Source organism: Cheilinus undulatus, linkage group 17 (assembly GCF_018320785.1).
Source record: "Cheilinus undulatus linkage group 17, ASM1832078v1, whole genome shotgun sequence".
Lineage (NCBI taxonomy): Eukaryota > Metazoa > Chordata > Actinopteri > Labriformes > Labridae > Cheilinus > Cheilinus undulatus.
This window is the reverse complement of record NC_054881.1, coordinates 7,280,760-7,295,256: the sequence shown is the minus strand read 5'-3', so window position 1 is coordinate 7,295,256 and position 14,497 is coordinate 7,280,760. Positions and strand designations below refer to the sequence as shown.

At 38.7% G+C, this 14,497-nt stretch overlaps 1 protein-coding gene across 2 annotated transcripts in view; it reads right to left on the bottom strand.

Moving 5' to 3' along the window:
• The window catches only part of unc5da (unc-5 netrin receptor Da), a 506,379-nt gene extending 492,586 nt beyond the window's left edge, over positions 1 to 13,793 (bottom strand). For both annotated transcript variants that reach the window (XM_041811637.1, XM_041811638.1), the window contains exon 1: positions 13,417 to 13,793. In XM_041811637.1, the coding sequence (XP_041667571.1) occupies positions 13,417 to 13,504 (88 nt within the window). In that variant the 5' untranslated portion in view covers positions 13,505 to 13,793. The remainder of the gene's footprint in view (positions 1 to 13,416) is intronic.
• Between the last annotated feature and the right edge of the window lie 704 nt (positions 13,794 to 14,497).

Here is a 14,497-nt window from a genome sequence, read left to right as displayed (position 1 = left end):
AATCTCTTAGCTTGTCTGTGATACTTTACAGAGGAAGCAACCAAACATGAACTAAACAGTGGTTTTCACACCTTATTCTCCCAAGCCGTGCCTAAGATCAAGCCAAAATCCTGTGGCAAAGTTTCAATTTCCTATCTATGCAAAATAGCCTCTTTATTTAACATGTGTTTAAGTATCTATAGTTTTTGTACAGTCAAAGTCATAACACATGGTTTTAAAAACTTCCACGGTACATCTAAACTTGCCTTAAGGCACACTCCTCAAGGCAAATGATCCAATAAACTATAAAGTGTAAATCACGACTTCAGTGAGTCATTTTGTACATGCACTCCTGCATATCGCTGTTTTGTTCTCAGATCATACTGCAGCACTTATTTAGAAAATAAATCTAAGAAAAATCATCAAAGAGTACATCTCTTTTTACTTCATTTAATTAATAAATGTGTTTTTAGATGCATCATAATCACATTTAAAGATTAAAAACTGTAATCAACAGGAATAAGTGCTCTAAATACATTACATAGGGACTTTTTTTGTTTCTTAATTGAAAATGTTGTCATCCCTCTTAATGGCAGATTGCTGACCCTGAATAAAGCAGCAGAAAACTGATAAATGTGGTTATGAAACTCATTTGTATCTAAAAGATATAAACTGAAAGTTAAACAGGCTCTAAATTTAGTCTATCATTTATGTGGTGTTATGGCAGCTGGGCCAGTTATGTGTCCATTACTGGATACCCACTATTAAAAGCATTTGGATCAGGGCCAGTAAGCCTGAAATCTTGAATAATTGCTGACTCCTAACAATAAAATGCCAAAAAGGCTCCTTCTAATTACGTGGGGAGAATACAAAAAGACAAAGACCAACCCTGATTGCGAAGCAGAGAAAAGAGCCTCCATTAATCTATATCCATAAACCACAACGGAATAGAGCAAAAATATGAAGCTCCATCAACAGATGTATAATGAAAGCATTGTTTTATATTGGAGCAAACAAAGGGATTCTGTTCCAATCAATCCTGCCTCTCCTGAGAATATCATGTACAAAAGCTTATCTATTGACCAGATTCCAAAGTCCCAATATCCCAAAGACGACAAACAATAGCTATTTGATTACAACACTGGCTTTGTCCAATAAAGACTCTCATCACACTTTATCAGCTTAATGAGCAAATTCATGTTTACTCTCAAACTTAATGTGTTTCCTTTGCACAAAATTCCCAATCATTTCCTCTTTAGTAAACATTTCCGACTATTGTTTGGCCTCTGCTGGGCTTAGATCGCTGTGAACATGGAGAAGAGCTGATGCTAGAGAGAGGGGAGGGGGGGGTTGGTGGTTAGTTGGATGGAGAAATGGATTCTCTTTGAATAATGCAGGAGTGAAACTGGGCAATATGACGGCCATGCGATCTCCTACAGAATAGAAACAGCTGTGGAAACCAGCCCAGCTGTGCTCGTGAATTCATCTCATGTGAGATGTCAGTTGAATCAAAGCTGGAGCTTGAGAGAGCGTCTGGCAGTCATTTTGGGGGATAAATAAAACATGGCAGAGATGACTCCATTGCCCTTTGCTCTTCTCCTGCTCTTTCTTTCTCTGTTTCCAGCTTCAGTGTGTTTTTATATCCACTTTAGCCGTGCTCCAACCAGGATGGTTTATTTTTTCTGCAGGAAGAGGAACAATGGCTGCATGGGCTGCATATCTGAGCCACAGGCATCAGGAACAGTCAAATCTGAATGAATCAAAAGCAAATTTGTGTTCCAGTGGGTATTGTGTGTGCATCTTACAGTGCTGCATTGGTAAGACATTCCCCAGCACCACTTGTATGCATGGCAACGTGGCTACACAAAGGAATGTCTTTCATGCAAACAAACCTGCAGTACAATAAGGCTTAGGGAAAAGCATAGCACTGTCTTTGCATAGAAATATCTTTTAGATATTCCAGCAAATGAAAAAAGTTACATAGTGCTGTCAAAATAACTAGTTTCAATGAATTACAGAAAAAACACACCAAAAATATATGCAGACATGCACACTCTGACATTATTACACAGCTGTCCAGCGTAGCTTTGTCAATTTTATAGGACAAAAAATCTCTCTGCCTTTATTTTTCATGATCTAATCCATCCAAGAGAGTAGTTTGTGTGTAGAGGCAGCACATAGTTGATACACACTGGCACTGCTGGTATATTTTCCCCTCTGCAGCTGGATCTACCAAAAATACTCAAATAATGATCTGATTCCCTTTAAAACTGGTCTGCCTTTAATGCATCAGCAGTAATCTATTCTAAAGACCCTGTAAAGTGAAATCCAAAATTTGTCTTAACACACTAGATATGTTGGAATATGGTTGCTGTAAACATGTGAAAACACTGAGATCTACATGTGACTGAATTCTGGATTTAGACCTTCAGAAAGTTTTTCACCTCTTCCCTGGCTTGGTTTAATTTGGGCAGGGCCAATATGTAGGCTCGTGGTGTCACGAGCCTACAGTCGGGAACGACCCCGCCCCTCTCACACTCAGTACAGTCTGTTGTTAGCTGATGTCACTACACTTATTGAAAGTTAACAGTCAGTTAAATGCTGTTTTTTTCTGTTCATTGTGAGGTAAATTTGCTAAATCTATCAGCCACAGTGGTCTATGGATCATTTAAAGCATCATAACAGAGATTTGAGCCAGAAAACGGACTTTGTCACTTCATCTCATTCAGATTACAACTTATGGTCTGAGCTGGCACTTTTGCACCCTGAGTCTGCAGGACAGCCTGAATGTGTGGAAGTTGACTGAGGATGTTTATCCACCATTCCAACTATCCTGCGTTGCATTCTTTTATCAGTTTTTCTCTTCTGTCCACGTCCAGGGAGATTAGCCACAGTACCATGTGTTATAAATTTCTTGATTATATTACGGACAGTAGACAAAGGAATTTTAAGATCCCTAAAGATGGTCTTGTAACCTTGAGTTTGTTCATATTTTTCCACAATTTTGCTTCTTTAGTCCTCAGACAATGCTGGGCTCTTCTTTCTCTTCTCCATGCTTAGTGTGACACACACAGGCACACACCACAAAGGCTGAGTCAACTTTTAGACATTCTAACTGGCTTCAGGTGTGATTTCTAGATTGCCAGCACCTGTTACTGCCACAGGTGAGTTTAAATGAGCATCATTATACATTCTAACTGAAACCAGTGGAAAAGCATGTCATTCTTCTGTTTACAGTAAACAGAATGAGGCCTACAAAGAAAAGAATGCAGTATCTACAGTCATGGCGGAGGTTCAAAGATGTTTTGGGGTTATTTTGCTGCCTCTGGCACTGGGTGCCTTGACTGTGTGCAAGGAGTCATGAAATCTGGAGACTATCAAAAGATTTTGGGCTGCAATGTAGGGCCTAGTGTCAGAAAGCTGGGTCTGCGTCAGAGGTCATGGGTGTTCCAGCAGGACAATGACCCCAAACATACCTCAAAAAGCACCAAGAAATGGTTGGAGACAAAGCTGGAGAGTTCTGAAGTGGCCAGCAATGAGTCCGGATCTAAATCCCATTGAACACCTTTGGAGAGATCTTTAAACTGCTGTTGCAAGAAGCACCCTTCAAATCTGAGAGACCTGAAGCAGTTTGCAAAAGAAGAGTGGTCCAAAATTCTAGTTGAGAGGTTGTAAGAAGCTTGTTGATGGTTATAGGAAGCGACTGGTTTCAGTTATTTTTTTCCAAGAGTGTGCAACCAAGTATTAAGATTAGGGTGCCAATAATTTTGTCCAGCCCATTTTTTTGAGTTGTGTAAAATTATGTCAATGTTGTCTTTTTTCTTCAGATTTTTTGTGTTGTTCCAATGCACATAGAGGAAATAAACATGTGGATACCAAAAATACTTGTAATTGCAACAATTTCTGGGAGAAATGGTATATTTTCTGGAAAAATTCCAGGGGTGCCAATACTTTCGTCCATGACTGTACATCCATCAACACAGAAGTGGCACCACTATTGCATATTAGCACATTGTCATTGCAGCTGTAAAACAATATGGCGTTCAACTCAAGTTAAACTATATGGATAAAACAAAAGATAAACTTGTTTTGAGTCATTTATGTTTTTTTAAGGAGGGAAGACAACCAAGAAAATGTTAAACTGTCTTTGATGTGAAATATATATATATATATATATATATACATATATATATATATATATACATATATATATATATATATATATATATATATATATTTCAAGGCTGTATCACCCAAGCCTAAGATTATCCACATAAATCTCTGTCGCTGTTTCAAAAGCTGGTATGAAGTTCTGATGCCATTAAAAAAGACATTCTTTTCGTTTTATTACATCAGTGAGTGGAAGTTTCGTCCATGTGAGTCAGAGAGTCAAAGAGAAAGAGATGTAAGGTAAGATGCTTTGTTCAGAGAACAGAGGTACATCAGACAGCATGTGTGTGGGGGAATTAAGTCTCAATAACCTTAAGAAAGAGTACAATTAAAATGGGGATAATACAAAATAAGGGTCAATATTCCTGTAATGCAATCCCTCTCATATTATCAGTAAATGCAGTTGGTTGTGATTATTAATTATTAACATATTTTGTGATTGATAGGACGTCTCTACTTTTAGGTTCTGGTGATCCACTGATGTCTGCAAAAGCCACAAGTCACTTTCTGCAGAACTGATTACTTTGTGAGAATAAACACAGAACCATAGTCATTTAATTTAAGTTAACAGAAAAGAATCTCATAAAACAAGGTGTTAAATGTGTTTCAGGGGGAAATGGAGGTTATCACTACACAGACAGACACGATTCTGGTGAAAATTTCAAGTGGGAATACAATATATTATCTATTGCATGTCTGTCTGTCCTGGGAGAGGATCCCTCCTCGGCTGCTCTTTGAGCTTCCTTCCTTTGTGCCCCCTTTTCTTTCCCACTCTGTTTGAAATGTGCCGTAGGAATACTGCTGCTCTGTCTTTTCATTAGGATGTTTCTTATTGAGTCAGAGGTCTGATAATAAAGCTTTTCATTTGTTTGATGGGATGTAAAGTGTAAGATTTCTTTGTATTATGTTTAAAATAAGTCTAATAAAAAGGCGTGTGGTCATGAGGGTGTTGGAAATAGAAATGTCGGGGTAAAGGTGCTCCAAAATAATCTTTTCTTTTATAAAAAGCTTGTGACTGAAAGCCTCACGTCCACAAACATGCTTTCTCTCCGTCATCGTTAAGACCTTGACCTTTAGCTACAAACTTCCATTCACTTTGTCCTTGAGTCTTTGTGAACATTTGCACTGAATCTTAGAAAATTCCCTCCAGGCGTTCCTTGGATATTCTGTTAACAAGAAAGAGATCTACAACCTAAAACACAACGCCTCCAGCCAAGCTATCAAGGCTCGGAGGCATGAAGAGGCTATTTTTACTGAAGCTCTGGGAACTGATGTTTTAGCAAACATTACTCTATTAATAGCACCAAAGGTTCATTTTTGGGGACTACTTTCAGCTGTGGATTAATACGCTTTTGGTGCTTTGGGAAGTATTTATGGAAGCAGGATGGAGTATGAGTAATCGGCTGAAAAAGAGGGATGAAACCATTAGCCATTTAGTTGATTTGTCAGCAATGCATTAACTATTAAAGCCGTTTTATCACGCAAAAGAGCCCACCATTCAGGATTAAAGAGCTGCATGTTAGTTTCACTGAATCAGCATTTCATTAACAGCTAAGGGAACTGTGATGTGCATTCTCAAGATTTCTGATATTGCATAGTTCACTGACACAGTTATTTAAGGATGCAACAATAATGGATCTTGAATATAGCGTGAGAAATAATTTCAGGTTCATGATTATCAGGATATCACTTCTACTGTAACAAAATCACAGGGACCTCCTCAATGTTCTTTATTGCTGCATGTTTTAAACAAAGTGATCAAATAATCCAGTTAAAAATCTTCAATGAAAAGAACAGAAAGCTTATCTCCTTTTGAATTGGAGGCGTTTCTAATGTGATTGGCTTAATTGGCTTAAATGGTGAAATTCGCCTTAAGTAGGTGATCAAATAAAGGGTTGCCATCATTCGTCATCCTCGTTTACAAAAATCAATTAACGTATTTAACTGAAACTAATACATAGCCTGAGAAAATCCTTTATTAATGATAATCTGTTTTAAATTACAATAAAATGTACTGAAATGAAAGGAAAAGATTTTACTGATAATTGATTAACAGTAATTAAATGCTATGTTGTAGTTGTAGTGTTGTAGGAATAAGCACGATAGATAGAGTTCCTCTTTGGTTCTTTTATTTTCTCTTTGTAAATTGTTTTGGACTGGTTTTCATGTGGGAAATAAACATTGGGTTAAGCTGTGTTGGAATGTCCGACAGTCTTGAATGCACCATGACAGCAGTGCACGAAGCTGCGACTGTGTCACCTTTAAATGACATCACAAGACTCAGGTGGTGAGGAACGCTGCCACTGAGAGGAGAAGACGCCAACTCGGACTCTGCCGTAACCCAAACCCCACGGACTTGAATGAAACCTGTCACTGTTTTTGAGTTACATCCCAACCAAACTAAAACTGAACTGAAAGGAAGCTTGTGCCGTACCACGCAACGCCTGCAAGATGAACTAGGCCGGAGGACCTGATTATAGCGGAGTGCAGGTTAGCTTACCCAGCTTGTGTTTCCAATGCTGAAAACCAGTCAACCAGCCAATACACCAGATGTTAAGGCTTTAGTTTCTGATTTGGTTTATTAACCCGGGATTAGATTTGTTTGAAACCAACAAACAAAAAGTATAAAATAAAATTTTTATATGTGTTCCTCTCATTTGTCTGTCATGTTTGAGAGCAGCAGCCGCGATGCATGATGGTAAATATTGCTGGACTAGTGAGCATCAGTTGGTCACTACTTTTCAAAATGCATTGTGGGATAGAATGAGTGCACTATATAGTGAATAACAATGCTCACTCAGAATTCAGACACCACCACAAAATGGCATATTCACTATGTAGTGCACTATATAGTGAATAGGGAGTGATTTTGGACACAGCCAACAAATAGGTTTATTTAATGTTGAAATATTATAACATAATATTGCATTTACATTACTTAATAGTTCAGGGATTAGAAAGATTTATTCAATTACATTTTAGGATCTCAGAGATCATGACATTAAAACTGCTGGATGCTTAAAACATTGTTATCCTCTACATCACTGATCATCAACTGGTGGCCCAGGGGCCATATCAGGCCCCCCAAAGCTTCCTGTCTGGCCCCTGAAAGATCATTAAATTCAGAAAAGGAGAAAAAGAAGATGTTGTTTCAAGAAATGTCTGCAGCTGTCAAATTCATAACCACAAACAATTTCAGAATAGTTCTAGACTTAACATTTGATCTATTTTACAGAAATCTACTGTCATAATTAGTAGATATTTAAAAATAGGGTTAAGGTTGGCAGAAGTGCTGCAAAAATGACCAGATAAAGTGGTGAAAAAGGTTAAAATGTGGCAAAAACTGGTTAAAGAGGGGAAAAGGGGCAAAAAGTATTATGAATTGGTTAGAAATGACGAAAATAGTTGAAAAAAGTAATGAACATGGGTTTAAAATGGGCAAAATAGATGAAAAAGGCTATAATTGATAAAATAGTGGCACAAAGGGAATAAAACATGCGGGAAAAGTGGTTTAAATAGGATAAAGAATGGCACAAATTGGGTTAAGGAAGCAAAAAGGGGCAAAAAGTATCAAATTGGGTTAAAAGTGGCAAAAACAGTCAGTGAAAATGTGTACAAGAGTGGCACACAAGGGAAATTATTGGCAAGAAAGTTGCTAAAGGGGGTTGAAGAGTGGCAAATATGAGTGAAAAGTGGCAAAAAAAATTTTATAGTTGCAACTATTGTTGAAAAAAATGTAACGAAAAGAGGTTAAAAAGTGGCAAAAATGGATATGAATGGCACAAAGGTGATAAAACATGCAAGAAAAGTGGTTTAAATGGGTTAAAGAATGGCAGAAATTGGGTTAAAGGGGCAAAAAGGGGTTAAAATGAGTTAGTAGTGGTGCTAAATCACAATTGTTAAGGACCATTCTCTGGGATTTTCAGGGGCCAACTCTGTTGTCCAGTCTGTCTCCTTGTGGCTTGCTGCATTATAGATAATAGAGACAGATCTCACTGGTAATGACTGAACATGTCCTAAAGAGGATACAAATACTACTACAATTATATGTTATCCAGGCCAAAATATATATTTAATTTTTGTGTATTTGAAAGTCCGGCCCCCAGAGTTTCTGTCGAGACTAAATCTGGCTCTTGTGCAAATGTACTTGATGACCCCTGCTCTGCATTAAGTAACAGCTGATGTAGTGAATTCAGCCATTTTTCAAAATCAACATGTATTGTGATATGAATAGTACAGCGAGGCTGTGAGAAATATCTAGCCCTAGCATAATCACCTCATCTTTTTCAAAGACAATAACATGCTTTAAGATCTGAGCTTGATGTTTTTGTGCAAGCTCATCCATAAAATCCTGATGTTGGCTCCAGTTGGAATGAAGTGAAAATTTTTGCTGACAGCCACACCGGTTCACCCAGAAGATTTTGAGGTTGTATAACCAGACTTGCATGTGACTCACCTTCCTTAAACATTAACATATCCAAGCTTTGGTGCACACGCTCACTCCACCGCCGCTGCTCCCCTGATTACACCGCTATGGTCATTGCTTCAGCTCAAAATTTCATCAGCCTGCAGGCACTGATTCTGGGCTTCTCCTCAACGGGTTAACCACGTTTTTTTTTTTTTTTTCCTCTCATGTGCCTTAACTTGAATTCTTGCAGGTAAATGATAAGGTCTGTGAGACATAAGGAGCAAGCATGGTCCAGCGAATTACAGCCTGGTTTCTTGAGTGAAAGTTAAATTAAATGTAGGGAGTGTGTGTGAGAGTGGCAGGAAAACCAAATTTTCATTTCAACCATGGCTCCATAACTTGGCCTTGCCTGCACACTTTACATTATTTAACCGTTTTTTTTTTTTTTTTTTTTGTGGAGTCTGCCATTTCCATTTCATCTCGCCTCTCTTCTGCATAAAGTATTTGACTGTTGACATCCATATCATTGCACAACATAAATATTTATTTTACAGCCAGGCAGAGGGCCATCACAAACCTGGGCCCCGCTTTAAAAGCTGGCAGATGTACACCGCCATATACCTTTGCAGCTTATTAGAACTACATCCAGCACACACAGTACATTTCACTTTCATGTACTCCCAACATTATTGTTTTTATTGCCAAGCATAGGTCACTGCTTTCAGATATAATGCACAGAAATGAAGCCGCCATGGAAATGCTGGGCATGTAAATACAATATGCAGCCAGTTCTGAAAGGTTATTTCCAGCACCTTTGAGGCAAACTTTGAAAAGAACGACGAAAACCCTCCTGATCTCGACATGCAAAAGTTGCCCTGGAGGTAGGCTACATATGCCTGATATAATATTTATGCAATGCAAATTTCTAAGTTGAAGCTAATTTTGATACTTAAAATGCAAAAATGAAAACCTTAGGGCTACTTAACTAATTGACTTGCAAATGCATCTTTGTTACATGGCCATGTGAGCTGAATGGATGTCAATAGGTCAGGAGAGAATCAGCAGAGGAAAAAGAGAAGTTTTCATCATGATTCAGCCGCTGACCACAAGAAAGTACTATCAAATGCACAGCATCTCCATCTTTTCTCATCCTGACATCTTTAACTGCAATCAAAAAGAGAAATCAGACATTCTTTAAGCGTTATCACCCATAAAAACAGCATTTTCAGCAGCGCAGCTCCTTTCATATCACCAGAAATGGGACAGCCCCACTTTGCAGCCTTTTATAACAATCACATTTCTGCACACGTCTGAGAAATTAAAATAAAAAAGGCATCCCAAGCTTTCAAAGCAACTAAAATCAATTAGAATTTGCAGAAGCGAGCAGAGCCCTCGAGCAATCATCTCCACATAACCAACCTTGCAGTGCATTTTGTGTGAAACAATAGCTTAGGCTAAGTAAGTGAGCGAAATAGGACACACAAGGAGGCTCCAGACGGTTTTACTGATATTTCCACATCAGGACAACGTCTCAATGAGCTGTTCTGTGATGGTGTTAATGTGGCCCTCTAGCAAGTGTCCACATATGTCTGCTTTGGCATGGAAAATTAGGAGGAAAGGGGAAAAAATCAAGGAGAAAAACAGTGTCAAGCAACAGCATGGGTAACATATGAAATGATATGCAACTCTTGTGCAATACAAAGGCGTTAAAGTGAAGCAAATCGCACAATCAATGAGGCTGTGGCAAAGGCACAACTGCAAACTGAAGTAGGGGAGACCAGGGTCGGTTTTCTCACAGGTTGGTGCTTATGGGGCTCCGTTCGTTAATATTTAAAGCTAATTTAAGCGGATATTTACCACTGATACAAGCCGATGCTGGCTCTCATACAAGCTAATATTACTGCAATAGCACAGCGGATACTTATAGCTGATTTAGATATTTACAGCTAATATAAGCCAATACTCACAGCTGATACAGGACGATATTTTCATTGTATATAGGCCAATATTCAAACCTGGTACAAGCTGATATTTACAGCCAAAACAGAAAATTACAGATACTATAGGTTGAAACATAAAGCCAATATGCTAACATTTACAGCAGATATAAGCTAATATTTACACCCAATATAGGCTGATATTTCCAGCTGATATAGGCCAATATTTACAGCCAATGTAGGCTGATATTTCCAGCTGTTATCGGCCAATATTTACATCCAATATAGGCTGATATTTCCAGCTGATATAAGCCAATATTTACACCCAATATAGGCTGATATTTCCAGCTGATATAAGCCAATATTTACACCCAATATAGGCTGATATTTCCAGCTGATATAAGCCAATATTTACACCCAATATAGGCTGATATTTCCAGCTGATATAAGCCAATACTTACACCCAATATAGGCTGATATTTCCAGCTGATATAAGCCAATATTTACACCCAATATAGGCTGATATTTACAGGTAATATAAGGTGATAGTTGCAGCTGAAAGACAGCCATATTTATAGCTGATATAGGCTGATAACTAGTGGGAATGCTGAGCATCCACACGATTGATATTTACGTCGGCCATTTTTGTTTATTATTCTTCTTCCGCGCCGGGTATGTCTTCCTTCATACTTTGTCGTATCGACAGCGTTAAATCTTTTAAAAATTCAGTTTCTTCGTCGACTGCTGTGACTTCTCATTTCTAACTTTTCTAATTTTAAAAATATAGTTATTTTCATGCTATTTTCATCTATTTATATGCTTTTCGGCCATTGAATGCAATTTTCAGCTTCTTCTAGGCCAAAATCAGCTATTTCAAGGCTAATTTCAGCTATTCTAGGCTATTTTCAGCTATTTTTAGGCTACTTTCAGCTATTTTTATCCTTTTTTGAGCTACTGAATGCCATTTTCAGCTACTTTCAGGCCATGTTATGCTATTTTCAGCTATTTTGGTTCTTTTGGCTATTTTCAGCAGTACTCCCACAATTCAGCTCTCAGCATCCCTGCAAAATTTCGGATGAAATTGCAATTTTGATCTAGTTACAACTGATAAAGGCCAATATTCAGAGATGAATACACCGACAGGCTGATAATTACGGCCAAGAAAGGCTAATATTAACAGTCGATGTGGGCTGATAGTTACAGCTAAGTAGAGCGGTATTTACACTCAAGATATGCCGGTATTTACACCTGAAATTAGCTAATATTTACAGCTGATATAGGCTGATATTTACAGCCAATACCAATATTTGCTGTCAGTATAGGCTGGTGTATACAGCTGATATACATCAGTGTATACAAGCTTATATTTACTGCAAAAAATGGCTGATATTTACAGCTGATTTGGACAAATATTTACAGCTAATATAAGCTAATATTTAAAGCTGATATAGGCCAATATTTACGCCCAATATATGAGGATATTTACAACCAATATAGGCCAAAATCTACAGCCAATACATTGGTTCTAAACACTGACAGAATTTTTTATTTTTTTACGCTTGGATCTGCCAGTATCATATAGGCTAATGCTGACAATTTCATTGTTTGTATCAAAGATTTGCCCTAGCTTCATGCTAATTTTCACCTAAACATTTTGTTGTTCGATGTTTGAAGATATCATGCATTCTTTGCGGTCAGGAGAAGTAAAGGGATGCACCGATGCATCGGCTGACATTTGCCCGGTCAATAAATATCAGTCAACGGCAAATAATGTGGCCTTAACAGATATCAGCGGTCCATGTTTATTGTTTCTGATCAATTTAAGTCAGGCATCATACTGGGTGATCAAGTAAGACTTTTTTTTACTGTGCGTTACATCTAATTTTTACAATCAGTGCATCTCCTTTACCTTTTAACAATAGTGTTGTTAGATTTAAAGGTGATTTCACAAGCTAACATTCACTAGAATGGAAGGCTGTAGCTTCAACTTAAGCTTTACTTTACTAGCCAACATTAAACCGTGGCCAATCTGCTCAGGATGATTGCCACCTTTAAACCCTTCATATGCGGCACTAGCATACTTTCTACAATAAAAACATTGTGTTTATGCTTACTTTGAAGCATGGTTTCAATGGCATTAACTTGCATGAACATGAAGTAAATAGCAATAAATGTCTTCATTTTACTGGATCAAACAGGATGCTTCAAACAAATGCACATTTTTAAATGCTTTTTTAAATAAAGCCTGGTTGATAACTATACAGACAGCCAACTTCACACACCATAGCAACTGTTTCCACAGCAGGAGTGTGTTTGATGGTTGATGGCTTGCTGTTAAAGTAATTTCAAGGAATTAAAGGGGTATTTGATTTCACTGCATGCTATTTCTTATTTAGGACTGACAACTGTAGGATGTAGGACATGTTTAAGATCATGAACAGGGAGGTATAAAGTGTGACGACCGACCCCGGTCTCCCCTACTTTAGAATCCCTGATAAGCTTAATTACAGGCAATTAACTGAAACTAGGCTCTATCTTAACATAAAAGCACATGTCCTCTAAAGTAAACCAGGCAAAAGAGGCACATTATCCAAAATTGAAGCCCTTATCTCACTAAAAATGCCTCCAGACCGATTCTGAATCCCTAATAAACTTAATTACAGCGCATTAAAGGACAACCTCGACAGCTTTAACCTTTTCAAGCACCTGACTTTAAAAAATAAACCACAAACTCATCACCCAAGCAGCGCGTGGCACATTAAAAGGACTTTGTCATTAATAAATGTTGGGAAATATCACTTTTCAGGAGCAGAAACAAGTAAAACAACCGATTCAAGCGCAGTCGAGGCACACGCATCTCCTTCCTCGACTTTACGCTGACCATTGAATACAAACGGCGGCTCATCAAAGAGTGTTTCTTACCTCGTGCTAGCGTAGCCGGGACTCGCGAGCCGAGAAGCACGAGGATGCCAAAAGTCAGGTAGCATCCTCCCGTAAACTGTCCCATCATCGCTGCTCTGCGTGTCTCCCTCCCCACCGGGTCTGGGGGCACTGGAGGAAGGTCTCGTGCATTTGTCGTCTGCACGAGCCACCTCAAAAACCCACGTCGGCGCGTGCCCCACGACGAACGCTCTCTGTCCAGGTGTTGTAGTGTCCGCGAGGGGCGATGGATGTAAAGCTCGTGGAATCGCAGTGCGGAGAGGGAGGAAGAGGAGCCAAAGTGGTGCGAAGCTTTCAACGGTCGGCACTCTTCTGCGCGAGAGGAGTGATTGCGGAGCGCGCGAGAGCCGGCAGCTTTCTGGTTTTCGGTGAGAGAGAGAGGAGAGAGAGAGAGGGAGGGAGAGGAGGAGAGAGAGAGTGAGAGAGAGGTCTTACAAACCCCTGCGGACCTGTTGAGAAATTTCAAAGGTGCATGTGCGCACGCGCTGGTGAAGGCTACGAGCGCGCGCCTGTGATTACCAGATCTTTCAATTTAATTTCCAGCTGGGGTTAATTCAGGGATAATGGGTCAGCTTTTTCGATTTCTGCCTTCTGTACGCCTTCCTGCTGTGGATTTAAAGAAAAAGTTCGACACATGAAACATTTCTGTGACAGTGATGATGTTATTGATCCATTTAGGAAGATTTTATCGTCTGCTAGAGGAGGAATGACCAACATTTTCACAGAAACAGATCCAAAACCTTTTTTTTTTCTAATAACATGTGGGTGATTTGGGCAGCACATGTAGTCTAAGCACTGATTGAGGCTACTCTGTGATTTTGTTTCTCCTATATTAGCTTTAATTGAGTTAAAATAGCCTTGTGCTTAACATTAAAATTTCATTAAACACATTTTATTGAGGTAAGATGATGCTACCAATTGCTTGGTAATAAAAACCATAGAAATTAACAGGTGCTTTTGCTGGCTAATAGTATGCATAAAGCACTTAGCAAAATCCTGGATATCCATGAACATTTAATGGTTTATTAAGGGCACTGTGGACTCAGATGGGGGGCAGCGAGAG